General features: G+C 54.4%; 1 protein-coding gene across 1 annotated transcript; it reads left to right on the top strand.

Moving 5' to 3' along the window:
• The first annotated feature begins 1,719 nt into the window (after nt 1–1,719).
• On the top strand, nt 1,720–6,102 carry GLYCTK (glycerate kinase). The gene is made up of 4 exons (XM_074152466.1): nt 1,720–2,006; nt 2,380–2,531; nt 4,398–4,573; nt 5,197–6,102. The coding sequence occupies exons 1-4, from the start codon at nt 1,720–1,722 to the stop codon at nt 6,100–6,102; spliced, it is 1,521 nt and encodes a 506-aa protein (XP_074008567.1).
• Nucleotides 6,103–15,238: the final 9,136 nt, after the last annotated feature.

Below are 15,238 nucleotides of genomic sequence, written 5' to 3'. Positions count from 1 at the left end.
TTCCTGAGAGGTGTAGACCTGACTTGACAGTTGTACGGTTACTCTGGCCCTCATTGTAAAAGGGCTGAGGCTCAGTGGCTTAAACTGCTGGCAGCACCAGCCACCGTCAAGTTTAGCAGTCGAGGAACAAAGTGGTCAGGACGCTCTGTCTTTTGTCTCTCCTCGTGACTGAAAAGCCAGTCCTGACCAGTATCTAAAGAGACCGTAGATAGGTAGCTTATCTGCCCTGTGTTTTGCCTTTAAAATCTGTTTCTCTTAAGCACTGAATAATTTTTTTTTTTCCTTTGGAAAACCTATGATTCTCCATATAGTTTTTACCTGCAAGTCCCTTGTCCAATAGGTTTCTGAGTGTGACCAAGTTTCATTGCCTGAGAAGGTGCTTGTGTGGAGGTTTTCACAGAGCCTTTGGGTCCTTGCAGCAAAATAAGGCAGATTTAGACCCAGAGGAGCTGTTGGAAAGCTTGGGTGGCTTAATGATTAACACCTTGCAATGCTATGGGAGCGTTAGGACAAAGAGACCTCTGGACTCTCACAGAAGAAGCCAGCCACTGGCCTTGCACTGAAACACACCCATTTACTAGAGAGAGGATTAACTCTCAGGTAATTTGAATGGGTCTATGATCAAGTGTGTTGCCTAGGCTGCTTCAGCCTCCTGGCACCCTGCCTTAATTGCCTGCACCATAATTGCTGTGAGCAGGAGAGATGTGGATCACAAGGATCTTTGATCCTGAGAAACCAGCAGTGAACTTGCTGCCAGTTAACGGAGGGAAGGAGAAGTGCTGGGAGGGAATAGATGTCTGCATGTTGGCAGGGCCTGCCTTTCCTCTGTCAGGACAAGTGTCTGCCCTTGAGCAGCTGAGATCCTTTGGTCCACACTCATCTCTGTTGCATATAGTGCTAATACTCAGTGGAGACTGGCTCAAATGGGCTTTCACAGACATGGCTGGCATCTTTGCCTGGATCTGAAGTCCTATTTGGGCTCTGAATGTGATTTTAATGGATAATGAGAGAACTGAAAAATAAAGGCGAATGAAGCCTTGCGTTCGTTTTCTGTTTGGTGAGGAAATCTCATTACTGGCCTCTCTGTGGCCACCAGCAGCAAAGGATCAGACAGCCAGCAAGCCTGTTGTTTCTCCCAAGTCCATGTGTGATGCTGCAGAGACGCATGTGGCAATGGGCAGCCAGAGAATGAGATCAGCATTTGGCTACCACAAGGAAGGGTGTTAGTGTAGTGAAAAGCTGTTCCACCCAGATACCCTGCTCTCTTCAGGACAGAGAGCAGCTTCCACAGTTTGGAAAGGCGTCAAATGCTGAGCAAATAGAAATGATGGCTTGCAAGTGGCAAATCTACAGTGACGGAGGAGCTGGCTGGCAGGGCTCACCTTCCCTGTCAGAGGTGATAGGATTGCAGGGGAACCACAAGCTGACAGGTAGTTTGAATGTGACACTGTTCTTCCTTCCCTCCTGCTTGGGCAGTGGTTTGAAAATGCTGACAATATGGCACCTTCATCTAAAGGAAACAGGAACTAGAGCACCATGGTTCATGTTTTGGCCTCCCTACTCTCCCTGTGACAGCCCTTTCTCTCCTGCTAGTGTTTGCTTTCCCTTGCAGGTTGGAGGGTGCTGGCTGACCCAGCTCTTGAGGCCTTGCCAGCATCGGCAGTGTGTACAAGCCCACCCCATCGAGCAGATTGACTCAGCCCAGCCACCCTGCACAGCATGTCCCTTCGCGAGCACGCACTGTCCCTCTTCCGCAACGCGGTGGGCACCGTCCGTCCAGCTCCAATGCTGAAAAGGGCTGTGAAGCTCCAGGGAGGCGGGTGCCCTCAGCTGCTGGTGAAGGGCCAGGCCTTTCCAGTTAAGAGGGACCTGTACCTGGTAGGTTTCGGCAAAGCTGTGCTGGGAATGGCTGCAGCAGCGGAAGAGATCCTGGGAGACCACCTCGTTCGGGGGATCATCAATGTGCCGCTAGGCATCCAGGAGAGCCTGCAGCGAGCGGGAATGCAGTAAGGGGGGGGACTGTGTCTGGACAGTTTGGGGGGGGGTAGGCTTCCAGATTTATCCTCTGTGGGATGTTTCTGTGAACCCCTTCAGTCCTTTCCACTTGCCCTTGCTCTGGTGCCCACCCCGTCCACCACACTGCCCTGGTCTTCAACCTCCATCATGTCCCAGCGGCACCAGTGACACAGCCCATCTCTTGTGCTGGCTGCACTGCCTCCCCAGCCCTGGGGAAGAGACACTTAGCAAAGGCCACCTCCCTGTCCTGGTCACTCACCGAGCACCTCCGATGCACCAGGCCTGTTTGCCTGCTGAGTGACAGCCTGGCTGCCTGTGTAGGTGCATATGTCAGTGGTGTAATTACCTCTCTTACCTCAACAGGGAGATGCTCCTGAAGCCACACAGCAAAATCCAGGTCATCGAAGGTGCCAGGAACAACCTCCCAGACCCAGAGGCTCTGAAGGGAGCAGTTGCCATCCAGGAGCTGGCTAACAGTCTGACTGCGGATGACCTGCTCCTTGTGCTCATCTCAGGTAGTGTGGGGATCCCAGGGAACAGGCTCTAATGAGGGCCCTACAGTTGCCTGCCCACATGTGGCAGTGCAGCATTGGATCACTGTGCTGTGCCAGCACTTACAGGACTGGCACTTGCACGTCCATGATTTTTCCTCTCTCCCTCCTCCTGCCAGCCTTTCTCCAGAGGTGCAGCAGGGGAGGGCACAGGGCTGCCTGTTGCAGTGGACATGGCACCTCTCAGCACTGGGGAGAGGCTGAGCTGCACAGGCTGGGTCCTGCAGTGGTGCCACCACTGTGAGATGGCACCTCTGGGCACAGCCTGCCAGCTGCTCTCACCCCTTGGCAAGGAGATGCTTTCTTCCCATCCCCTCCTTACATTTGGGGATCTAGACTTGGAGAAGCAAGCACTTGGTGGGCTTGCGTGCTGTGAATTTGTCCAGGGGTGTGAGTCTGTGAGCTGAGATTTGGGACTGACCCTTCCCAGGGCTTTGCTGCTTCCCAGCTAGTAGAAATGAGGCCCCCAGGTTCCAAACCAGTGAGCTGTATGCCCTGAACACCCCCAGGCCCTGTCTGCTGGGCCCCTGGGCTGTCCCCAGACCCAGGGCTGTGTAAGGAAGGTGGATATTGTGCATCAGAGGGATGCGGTGACATCACCCCAGCCTGAGCTCGGCTGGGTGAGTGGGTGTCACAGAACAGAAGCATGCAGAGGCTCGGAGCAGCTCTGTATAAACCCTTTGGTCTCCTCAGCTCAGTGATTGTTCCTCTGTGGAGGCTGGAGCCTGATCTGGTGCAGAGAGCAGTGCCATTAGGCAAACACCCAAGCAACTGGAATCTAGCTGTGCTTGCTGGGGATTCCCCTGGGCTTCCTCCTGTCCTTTGGCTACGAGGATCTCCAAGAGACTCCTCAGCCCTTCAGGGAGCCTGTACAGGATCTCCCCGCGGCTGCGGCTCCCTGTGCATGTGCACTCCCACACAGCAGCCGGTCCCCAACTGCTCCTGCCTCTCAGCCAGATCCCTGGCTATTGACTGAAACACAGGCATTTGCATTTGTTTTTCTTGCTCATCATGTTTTATTGATGCTGATTTGTCTCAAACCTCTGAGCAGGCTTTGCCTTTTGACAGTAGCTTTCAGCAGTACTTCTGTGCACGTTCACTCTCTGCTCAGATCTCGCTCCTTTCTACTCTGTATTTTCCATCCATTCTACTTTTCCATTAGAACGATTTTTTCTTTGCCTTCTTCTCTGCATTTCCAATGCCTGCTTGTATCAGACAGGATTCTCATCAATGAGGCTATCACCATGGACTGGGTGTGCTTTGTCCTTTGTGTTACTCTGTCCTCCTTTCCTTTCCTCCCAGGCCTAGATAAGCACAGTTCAGCAGTTTCCGATCTTGCTACAGCCATAGCTGGTGTTTTTACACACAGTCCTGAATAAATGGAGCCAGCAAAGCAGGCAGTGTCTCCAGCTGCTTAGCACTGACTGCTGTGCGAGTCGTGGAGCCCGTGCTCCCTGCTCACTCATCCAGGTAGCCCTTGAAAATCAGTATGACAACACACGAGTAGCCTGACAGCGGGGAGAGTAGTTGCTGGCCCTTCTCTCTCATCCCCACAACGCTGCAGGCATGTAGTATCTGGGTCCGGTGAGGTTTACACTGCCTGGGTAAACTGTTGCTGACTGCAAACAGTGTGGGGCAGCAGCAACTAAAAGCCACTGGTGGAGAAGACTGAATTCTCCAGAGGTATTAGCATAGCTCCCAACCACCTCTGCTTTCCCGCTGTGCACTGGTGAGCAAAGAGGAAAGGCTCAAGCATTGAACAGCCTTGCTTTCCTCCTGTCCTCCTTTTCCTGCTATCCTGATGTTCTTGCCATCTCTTCTGCATTCTAGGAGGTGGATCAGCCCTACTGCCTGCTCCCATCCCTCCCATCCTCCTCAAAGAGAAGGAGAAACTCACAAAGATGCTGGCTTCCCGAGGAGCTGCCATACAAGAGCTGAATATTGTCCGGAAGACTCTGTCCTTGCTGAAAGGTGGAGGGCTTGCCCGGCTTGCATATCCTGCACAGGTAACCGAGGGGAAGCCCCCTGCCCTCAAAACAGGGGTTTAATCAACTGACCTAGGTGTGCTTGCAGGGTTTTTTTTTCCCCCTCACTGAGTGAACAACCTTCACACACTGTTGCAAAGGGACTCTGTTGCTCAGATTTCATTGAGGACCCAAACTCTCAGGGAGACAGAGGTGGAGAAGGGGGAATTCTGACTCTGCAAATATCAGCCGTCCCATCACACCACTCTCAGCAGACCCCAGCCCACACCCAGCAGGCACTTCCAATGTGCTGGTGCTCCACCACAGCACTTTTGAGGCTGGGTCCAACCCTTGGCTCCCCCAGGGACTGTTCTCAGCGAGTGCCATCACTGAACCCACACCGGGTTACCAGCCTGACAGCTGCACGGGTTACCTCTTCCAGTGTGATGGTCAGCATCAAAGAATGTTTTAGATCTGTAGGTTTGAGAAGGGCAAGATGACTCCCATGGGACCTTAAAACAAAAATGGGCCAAGATCTGCCCGTTTCCATCTGCTTTGACATGGGCATGGCACAAGTGTAACCCAGAGCAGCGCTTATGCCAGGGTTCTTGTGTGGCCACCTGCCTCTGCCTCCCGCAATAATTTGCAGGTGTTTCTCTTGGTAGGTGGTGAGCCTCATCCTTTCTGATGTGATCGGTGACCCCCTGGACATCATAGCGAGCGGGCCCACTGTTGCCAGCTCCCACAGTGTCCAAGACTGCCTTCAGATACTCACCAAATACAACCTGCTGCACAACCTACCCAAGTCAGTAGAAATGGTTCTGTCCAGCTCTCCCACCAAGCCCACTGCTCCAGAAGACTACTCCCACGTTTGCAACATCATCATCGGATCAAATGCGCTGGCTTTAGATGAGGCCAAACGCCAAGCCGAGGGCCTGGGCTATGCCACTCTGATTCTGAGCACAGCCATCTGCGGGGAGGTCGGCCGTGTGGCCACGCTGTACTGCCAGCTGGTCCAGCTGGTCTGCCTGGGCTTGGCCAGCCTTGGAGAAGGGCCCCTGGGTGAGGAGGTGAGAAGGAATCTCCTGCAGCTGGTGGCAGAGCTAGAGATCCCGGGCTTGAACTTTGCCGAGTTTCTACAAGCCCTACAAGGATTAGGGCCTGAGAGACCAGTCTGCATCCTGGCTGGTGGAGAAACCACGGTTCAGCTTCAAGGAACCGGCAAGGGAGGGAGGAACCAGGAGCTGGCCCTGCGTGTGGGGCTGGGGCTGCACAGGGCACAGGCCATGGAGACCAGCAGCCTCCTGGGGAGGTACGAGATCATCTTCCTCAGTGGGGGAACAGATGGGCAGGACGGGCCGACGGAGGCAGCGGGGGCCTTCTGCAGCCCCGAGCTGGTAGAGGAGGCACTGCAGGAGGGCCTCAACGTGGAGGCCTTTCTCAGCAACAATGACTCCTATACCTTCTTCAGCCAGTTCCAAGGTGGGCATCACCTCCTGGTGACAGGCTTGACGGGCACCAACGTCATGGACATCCAGGCCATTTTAATTAGAGCCACAGAGAGATCATGAGAGCTCCCTCTGCAGATATCCAGATGCATTTAATTAGGACTGGGGTAAATGAAGTCATCAACACTGCAGACCAATGTAAACTACTTAAATTAGGGCTCACTGTCATGGCTGCTAATATCCTTGACAGAAAGAATCCACTAATTAAACACATGAGTGGATGGCCACAGCAAAAGCAAGTACTTGTAATTGGGATCAGAGGAAGGTAAGAGGTCACATAACGGACACAGAGGCCACATTTAACACTTCTGCTGAGAGCCGCCACTCCTGTGCTTGCTTCAACTATAGATAAAAGACATGGGGAAAGCGAGGTCAAGGTAGGGCTGCCAGGGAGAGCCCTCACTGTGGCTGTGGTACCTCCAGTGCCCCCAGCTCAAAAGCAGCTCATCAGGGGGGCTTTTGCAGGTTCACAGAAGTGCATCACAGTGACTGAAGGACATAAAAGCAATAGCAAGGCCTGCCCAGCTGGAGGCATGGAGGTGCTGGGGGGACGCGGTGGGGACACCCAACACCATGCCAGCACAGTGCCCTGCAGCTCCTTTCACACCAGGGTGCCTGAGGCGACACAGATCCTGATCCCAGCACAACGCACACCCAGCAGCGCAGCTAAGGAGCACGCTGGCCCAGAGCAGCATTTTGTCTCAGACGGGTGGCACAAAAGCAGTGCACGGTGACACAGAAGCTGGTATACCTTCACAGTGCAGCAGCAGGCCAGCTGAGTGGAATTCTTCCTCCTCCAGACACCTTCGCCACTGATCCCACCAGGAGAGCCTTCATGCCAGCAGCATGGACGCTATGAGCTATCACAGTGTTGTTTTCCAGCTGCCTAGAAAACAGTTGCGCATCCAGCCTGAGCCACTGACCTTTCTTCTGTGCTGAGGCAGAAGTCACTGTCACTTCGATTAACTCCGCTAATTCCACAGAACAAAAGGCAAGGAAACCTTCATGCTCGGCTCTCCTGACCCATGCTGCTGAGCTGATCAAAGGGCAAAGCTGCTAGAGCCCTGCTTTGACAGGGAGCTGCTTCCCCGCATGTATAAGGATGTGGTGGTTATCACAGTTTCATCACCTACTGCAGTGCAATATGTGGGAGAGCAGGGATGAGCTGGGTTTCCCAGGATGTGGAGCCCACGGTGGGGCTGGATTTCAGAAGGGCTCTGCCTGTAGCAACAGGCACGGTGATGGTTTTGGCTGGATATTCAAAGGACTTCAGCTCAGCAGCCAGTATGACCCAACACGTCCGACTCCTTTTGAATATCTGCCTGTTTGTTACAGAGCCTAAGCGGGAGCTGAGCTCCTTTGAAAATCCTAGCCCTAATTTAATAGGACACGCTTGACTCAGACTATTTCCAGACAGACAGACCTACTCCGTGTGGCTGATCTCATCTCGTGACACAAATACACCATCCTGCCAACACCACGAGTCATGGTGTCTCACTGAAGAGTCGTTCTGCACCCCGCTCCTAGACGGAGTAGAGGGTGGATTTTTGAGGAGGATGTGACACCTCCTGCTTTGGTTTTGAAGCCAATTTCTAACAAGTAGGGATATCAGCAGGACCATCACAGGGCCCGGTATCGATGCCAGGCTGGCAGCTGGACAGTCTGGGCCACAGCCCAAGCGTAGTGTCAAGGCACAAGCCTGGGGATTTCAAAACCCTGGTCTTACCCTGGTGGTTTAACTCATCCACGTATCTCATTTGTCCTCCGACTCTGAAGGTCTTCTGTAGCATGCCTGAACTTGCTCACGCTGGCAAGCAGCTTTGAGATCTGCTGGGAGAAGCCTGCCAAGCGGTATAAAGCTCGCTGTGCCCCCATAATGTCAGGTGGAGGTTGGGCAGGAGAAGCTGCTTTGTGCTGTGCATTTTTCTCTGGAGGTCGCCAGCAGGTTTCAGAGCGTTTGGCTTTTGCTGCATGCCCAGCATGCCAGCACAGCAGGGGCACTAACGCGAGCAGCGATACAGCCAAAAAGTATGGGCTGCGGCCAGGATAACTGGCTAAATCTGGCTCCAAAATGTTGTTAAATGGTTCCTGTCCAATTCTGCTCCAGTGAAAGCCAGAGTGACTCCGGTTTCGGGCTGGGGGGCCTGGCAGAAGGGTCACTGGCATCTTCAGCGGCAGATCCAGTGTGCCAGCCTGGGCATGCCGTTACAGGCCCGCTGTGCCCTGTGCTCTGCCCACAGGCCCACCACACTGCTGAGCTGTGCCAGTCCTCGGAGCTGCTGCTTGTGCCACGGCACTGTCAAGTTCAGAAGACCTTGGGCTCAGGCTCGCTGGCCTCTCCCGGGAAATGCCTGCGCTGGTAATACCACATGTACCCCGAGCAGTGTCCTTGCTTTCTAAACAGCAACTTTTCACTAATGATTAAAAAGAGTTTGTGTTGGGGAGGAGAAAAGGCTGATAAAAGGTTTGTTGAAAGGATGGAGGTGTTTGAAGTGCTCTTCACATCTACATTCACTTGGCCTGCATATGCAGCTTTTGTTCTTGTCCCTTCTTTTCTAATGAGGAGATAACAGGACAGGGGGAGGTTGACCAAGGACAGCCAGGTTACAGAAACACTTTTCTGATGCTTCTACCTGGATAGAGTGAAGTTCCGTTTCTGATGGATTGCTTGGGTGGACCTCATGCATCTTCTCCCTAGGGAGAAAAAGGGGCTTTGGAGTGTGCACAGCCCTTACAAACAAGGCATCATTGTATTCCTTGGGATGATGCTCAGCACACAATTGCGTGTTACTGTTCCAGCCCAAAGCCAAGCTCTGACCTGCAGTCCCCTTGCTGACAGTAGAAGACCCTACAGGAGCAAGCACACATTTGGGCCACACTAGTTGGGTTTTGCAAAGATTTGTGCAATAACAGTTGCATCTAAAGACGCAGCAGCATCACTTACCTGCCAAGTTCTGATTTGCCTGTGGGCTGTCGGAGCCTGCCAGGAGCAATGACCTTCCCATCAGGAACCTGAGTGAGTCATCACCGCCAAGCAGGGCTTTGCAGGTTGCCCAAAACGTGCTGGATTGCGGGAGTGTACCCAGGCACATGAAAATACCCAAAAATGGGGCTGTGGTCACATCGTATGACCCCAGTGTGTGGGCCATACTGGGACGGCATCATCTTGGCTTCAGGGTGCTCGCACCTAAGGAGACAAGTCACAGAAAGAGTGAGGACACCAAGAGCTGCTTGGGTTTGGCGCTTCCAGTCCCTGCCCTTTTTATTGGAAAAGCAAAACTCTTTCTACAGCAGCCAGCCTCCAGAAAGGAGAAGGCCAACAGCTCCCTGGCCACATCCCTACAGATGGGCAGGGGGCACAGGGACAGCCACTGGGAAAAGCCATGCCCAGCTGCTGGGCAGGGAGCGGGCAAGCAAAACCCGGGCATGTTTGGGGTCAATTCGCTCTCCCAAGCCGGCTGCTCGTAGCCAAACAGTGCTAATGGCCAGGCAAAGTAACTGCGTTATTAACAGCACGAGCTTTTGGCAGTAAATTAAAAATCTTGGCTGCCGCCCTTGGCTCTGCTCTTGCCTCTTAGGAGACATTAATATCACAGCTCCCCAGCATTCCCATTATCACTTCATTAAGGATCCAATAATGATAAATGTGGATGGTTTTATTTTGCACAGAGTCTGATTAATGGCTAATATTTCACTAGGTGTTAATGGGGCCCTTCCTTTATGGAGGGATTGGAAGGGGGCTGCCTTTCATCTCCTCCACAAGCTGGGTAATTTTCACTATTTTTGCTAATGTGACAGATTTAACACAAACCTTGAAAGAGTGGCTGAGGCCTCTTGAGAAACTTTGAAGAGCATTGTGCTTGGGGGAGCCCTTGCTGCCACAGCCGTTCCCCAGCTCCTTCTTCCTCCTCTTCTTCTTCTTCTTCTTCCTCCTCCTCTGTTGTCCTGCTGGCAGTGCCTCCTTCCAGTGCCCTCACCAGGAGGCTGTCACCCATCTCTGGGATAGCGGGGAGGGGGGGCAAAAGCAAGGCAAGGGGCTGCCCAGGGACCTCCCCACCCTGGGGCTGAGCCCGCCACAGCTACCAGGGTTTTCCACAGCAGACATGCTGCAGAATCAGGCCCACCTTTACAAGGTGTGGGCTTGTGCTGGCTTTACCCCAAAGCGGCTTCACACCCTTCACCTGCCCCCTGAGAGGGCTGGGGAGCCTGGGATCCAGGACAGAGCCCAGGCTGTGGCCAGCAGCCCTCCTCCAGCACCCCGGGGGCTCACTTTGGTGGGTCCTCCGAGGCCAGGTCCCATGGCACAGGGGCTGTTCTCCGCCGTAGGACCCTGGCGTATTGCACGGCTTCAATCCCTATATGAAGTGGGATGTATAATCACATAGGAATAAAAAGCCATACAAGACGGCAGGCTGCGAGTTGCTCCATGCTGGCGGGGCGACAGGCCAGTCCCTCTGCAGCAGCTGCCACAGCCCCCGCAGGGATGGGGCTGGGCCCTGGAGAGCCCCCCCCAGCCCCTTTGTGGGGTCTGTGGGGAGCCCACACAGAGGAGCCTTGCATCAAACAGAAGAGAGGTGATGTTTCAGCCAGGAGAATTCAGCCAGGAGAAAGCGTGGGAGGTCCCAGAGCGCTGGAGAGGGAGCCCTGTGGAGCATCAGCACTTGCTTCCAGCTCTCCCAGCTAATGGGGGCCCCTCACCTCAGGTCTCCCCTTGGAGCTGACATAAGATTCACCCCATGGTACACCCAGACCTCCCCTCTGCCCATTCCCGTCCTGGAGCATCCAGGGGGGCTCCTCCAGCCTGGGGACACTCTGCTTGCACCACTGTCATCCCCAGGGCTTTATCAGCCCCATGAAGGCAACGGATACCACAGCCTCCAGCACCATCGCAAACAACTGGTGGGGGGAGAAAAAGGAGCCAGCCCCCTCCCTGCAGTGGTCAGAGCATCCTCTACCATCTGGCCGAGAAGAGGAAGCCCAGTGGGTGGAGCAAGTGGTTGTGGGGAGCTGCCAGCACCCAAATCCCCTGGCAGCCCGTTAGGAGCAGCTCCTGGCTGCCTGCAGCAGCTCTTGACGGGGGGCCAGGCACCAGCACGAACAAGTGTGGACCCTCCACTGAGAGGGTGGACGTGGGTGGAATGAAACCTGGGAGTCATTGCCCCAGTGAACGCTTACGGAGTGGTGCCAGCACGGCCACCGCAGGCAGCCCCGTTTGCCGGGGTGTGACCAGGGCAGGCTCCCACAGGAGCCCACCCAAGCGATGCTGGGGATAAAGCCAAGTGGTGGCCAGCAGAAAGGGGGTTTTGTGCTGTCTCCTCTCCTCCTGCCTTTCTCTGGAAGCTGCTCACATCCTAGCAGGGATTCTGGCATCCACGAGATGGGAGACCTGGAGCAGGGCCTGCAGCAGGAGGGGACAGGCTCATCCAACGCAGCCCAGACACGCACCGAGAAGGGAAGAGCCTCTTTTAGCTAAAAAAAGAGCAAAGCAGCAATGCACAGGCATGCTCGAGCTTGCTGAGGGCACCGAAAAACCTCTTTTTGCTGCCCAAGAGACCACAGCTGATCACCAGCCTCCAGCTGAGCACCACAACATTGCCTTGGGCAGCGCTGGAGGGGCTGAGTCACCCCAGAGTCATCACCCCAGGCTCCCCTTAACCCATGAGGAGGAACTTCAAGCTCCAGGCTGCCTTTCCAAGCCACGTGGCAGCACTGGGAAGCATCAACACCCTTCAAAACACTCCCACAAACTTTCCTCCATCCCCAGGGTTGGGGTTTCTCCAGGGGCTGGAGCAGCTCAGCAGGTTGGACTCTGCACATCATACCTCACGGGATGCTCCTGCCCAGCCAGGAGCACAATAGATGGGCAGGGGTCACCAGGCGAGGGTCCCCACATGTCCCCTCTCTGGAGCAGTGCAGGCAGGGGGCTGCCAGGCCCTGGGGCAGGGGGACATCCCTCACAGCCACCCTGCTGCAATTTGGAGCAAGGGGCCTTTTTTTGGTGCAAAACCTGGAGGGTTTGGCTTTCCACATAAGTATTTCATGAGCTCTCACCCACCTGCTCCAAGAGCTCTGGAGAGGCGAAGGTCGAGCCAGATTTCTGCCAAGTTTTGGGAGGATGGAGGGGTTGTCCCCACCCCAGAGAGGGGCAGCCCTAGGTCTCTCTCAGCCACGCTGTGCCACAGTGATTGCCAGATAACGCACGACAGCTCTTCAAAAAGCACAAATCCAGCAGCTCAAGGGGCTCAACCCAACCGAAATCCCCAGCAAAACCCACGCAGGAGGTGAGCGGTGACGGCCATCAGTGTGGCTGGGGGGAAACACACATGGGACCACACCACTGGGGGGAACCGGGCACGGTGATGGTGCCACTGGGTCCTCAATCACCCCTTAACCGCCTCCAAACCAAGTCAGCAATTAAGGGATCGTCATTTGATGAATTGTACAAAAAGATGCGTTTGTGAATCACTGTACCCAGGCTGGGTAAGAACACCGCCGGTGCTTTATTTGGGAGTAATTACTCTCCACGAGCATGTGAATCATTAGGTATAATTACCCTAATAAATAAAAGGAAGATAACTCCAGTCTCTAGCCCAATCTAGCACAAGCAATTTTCGGGGTGAGCTGCGTGAAAGAAAACCAGGAGTGCGAGGCAAAGGGAGAGCAGAGAGAGGAGAGCTTCAGAACATGGACATCCCATTAATCCCTCCCACAGCAGTCACAGCCAGTGGCGATGGAGTCTCTCCTGCAGGTCCCCACCAGAGCTTGGTGTCAGAGGATTTGCCGTAGAGGGCTCGGGTTTGGCTGCGATGGGGTTATCCCTTCCCAGGGCAGCATCCCACCGGAGCACCACTTCTCCTGGCTAAAGTCCCCCTGCTGCAAAAACGCCACAGAGTTAAAAAAAGGGATTTATTTTGGGGGTGACAGGATGGGGGGCAACGGTTACTCGAGTCTAATGAAACCATTCCGCTTTTCCCCTGAGGAAATGCTGAAATAAAAAAACCTGAACCCACCCCACTCGAAGTTGACATTTTGAAACGAAGCAGCAATTTTCTTCTCCACTTAAAATGTCATCACAGACTTGTGCTTTAAAAAAAAAAAAAAGCAGCCTTCTCTGAGTGACATTTTAAGGGGAAATGTTGACTTAAAAGCAGAAGGAAACCCCCCAACCCATGCAATGAAACATTTTGAGCTGCAGTTGAGACTTCTTGCAGGGAAATCGATATTTTTGCCGGAAAAAAAAAAATTGCAAGTAACTACAGATCTTTTGCAGATTGAATTTCCCACGGGACAAACACATCCTTAAGGAAGCAAGACATTGGGCTGCTCTTTGCCAGACCTACGTGGAAAAGGCTGGAGCAGCATCACTGCCCCGTCCTGGAGGAAACAGCATCCCAAATTCTGGCCAAATTTTCTCAAAAGCCTTGCAAAGCAAAGTAAAAAATTGGGAGTAGAGGCTGGTTTTGTCCTAGAGGGGTTGTGGGCGAGCAGTGCTGGCTCTGTGCTGTTCCCAGAAGATGCCAGCACAGGACCTGCCCCTGCCCAGCCCCAGGGAAGATGCCGAGGCCAGGGATGCTGGCAGCGGGGTGGGGAGCCCCGGTGAGCAATAACAGGGTTTATCCTGCCTCCTCCAGGGCTCCCTGCAGCTTCCATGGCAGAAACAGCATTTAGCCTGCAACCTGTGGGAATCCCCACTCACTCCCCAGGGAGCACGAGGATTGTGCCTCATCCCTTGTCTGCTTGCAATAGGGGCTGGGCTCCGCCTAGAGATGCTCCATGAGATCTGGCTGTGCCATGCCATGCTGTGCCACCTCCGCCTGCAGCCCTTCTGCTAGGGGCAGGGGGGGTTGACCAGGAGCGATCTGTGCCTGGGCTCTCCCAGGGCTGCAGTTATTGCTGCCTGGGTTTTGGTTTTTTAATAACCCATAATATGAGAAGCCTGCCCAGGGGAACAGAGGGATTATTGGCAAATATCACTTCCCATTTGCCAGGCTTCCAGGGGCTTGAGCCACGTGGATTAGCTGGGAGCGGAGAGAGGGACACAAACCACCAGGCTGGGAGAGCCCAGGAGCCAGATCCTTTTAAGCCAGGGCTGCAGCAAAATCCCACAGACAACAAGTATCCTCCAGCCTGCGAAGGAGCGGGCCGGGTGGGAAGGGCTGTAGAATCCTAATTAGCTCTTCGATATTAATGAACTAGCACTGAAGCAAACAAGCCAGCAACAGCAGCTGGCACAGCTCCTGCCACCACCTCCCAGCCCCAGGCTGCCTGCACAAGGGGGCTTAGTGGCACAGCCTCTGGGGTGGGAGACAGCCAGGGACATGGGGACCCATGGAAACAGGGGTGACACATGCCACTAGGGGAGAGCAGCTGCTTTGGAACGATGGGACAGGGAGGATGCAAAGCATCCAGGACACAAGGGCACATAGGCACCAGGACCACTGCATGCCCCACTATCTCCACAGCTGACACTGGGAGATGCCACCGCTTGCACAGGGACATCCACCTCACCAGGGGCTCTCTGCAAGACCAGGGCTGAGTCACTTCATCTGAGGATGAAGCCAGCAGCCCAGGGACAGGGCACCCTGTCACAGGCTACTCCAACAGATGCCCACTGGCTTGGAAACCTAAAAGCCAGCAGCTGGAGACACAAGGCACATGAATAAATCCTTACACTGGACATCCACACCTCAGTCCATATTTAAGGGCCCCAGAAGCCTATGGGGCACCCAGCTGGCAAGCCAAGAGGGAACCGTGGGGTACAGAGCCAGGGTCCACACTAGTGGTGCTGGGGACATTCTGCAATATTAATTAACAGTATTAGTTATTAAACGCCACTGGGCAGGGAGGAGAAGGAGCCTCCCTCTTGCCTAGGGAGAGCTGGTAACTGACAGCTCCTTTCTTGTCTCCAGGGCTAATGCCTGCTAAGGAGAGGGGGAGAAGGGCTTCCCCCACACCACCCTGGGTGCAAACCCAGGAGCCACCCACCAGCAGCTGCTAGATACACCACCCAGCTAAAGCCCCATCACTGGCAGAGAGCACTCAAAGAACATAAAAGTCCCAGCCCAGCACAGGCTAAAGGGGTAAGCCCTGCAAGAGCCACCCCCAAGTTCAGCATGATGCCAAAACCTAGTAACACGGGCAATTCTGTGCAGAGACACCACCTCAGGCACAGCCCTTGAGCCCAGCTCACCTCCCACCT

Source organism: Numenius arquata, chromosome 8 (assembly GCF_964106895.1).
Source record: "Numenius arquata chromosome 8, bNumArq3.hap1.1, whole genome shotgun sequence".
Lineage (NCBI taxonomy): Eukaryota > Metazoa > Chordata > Aves > Charadriiformes > Scolopacidae > Numenius > Numenius arquata.
Note: the sequence above shows the minus strand (reverse complement) of the source record. Positions and strands in the feature narration are given on the sequence as shown.

What these genes read in the sequence shown, in the direction of transcription:
- GLYCTK (XM_074152466.1), top strand. Translation starts at nt 1,720, where the DNA reads ATGTCCCTTCGCGAGCACGCACTGTCCCTCTTCCGCAACGCGGTGGGC. An exon ending in CTGCAGCGAGCGGGAATGCA is followed by an intron (nt 2,007 to 2,379) that starts GTAAGGGGGGGG and finishes TTACCTCAACAG; the next exon opens with GGAGATGCTCCTGAAGCCAC. An exon ending in GCTCCTTGTGCTCATCTCAG is followed by an intron (nt 2,532 to 4,397) that starts GTAGTGTGGGGA and finishes TCTGCATTCTAG; the next exon opens with GAGGTGGATCAGCCCTACTG.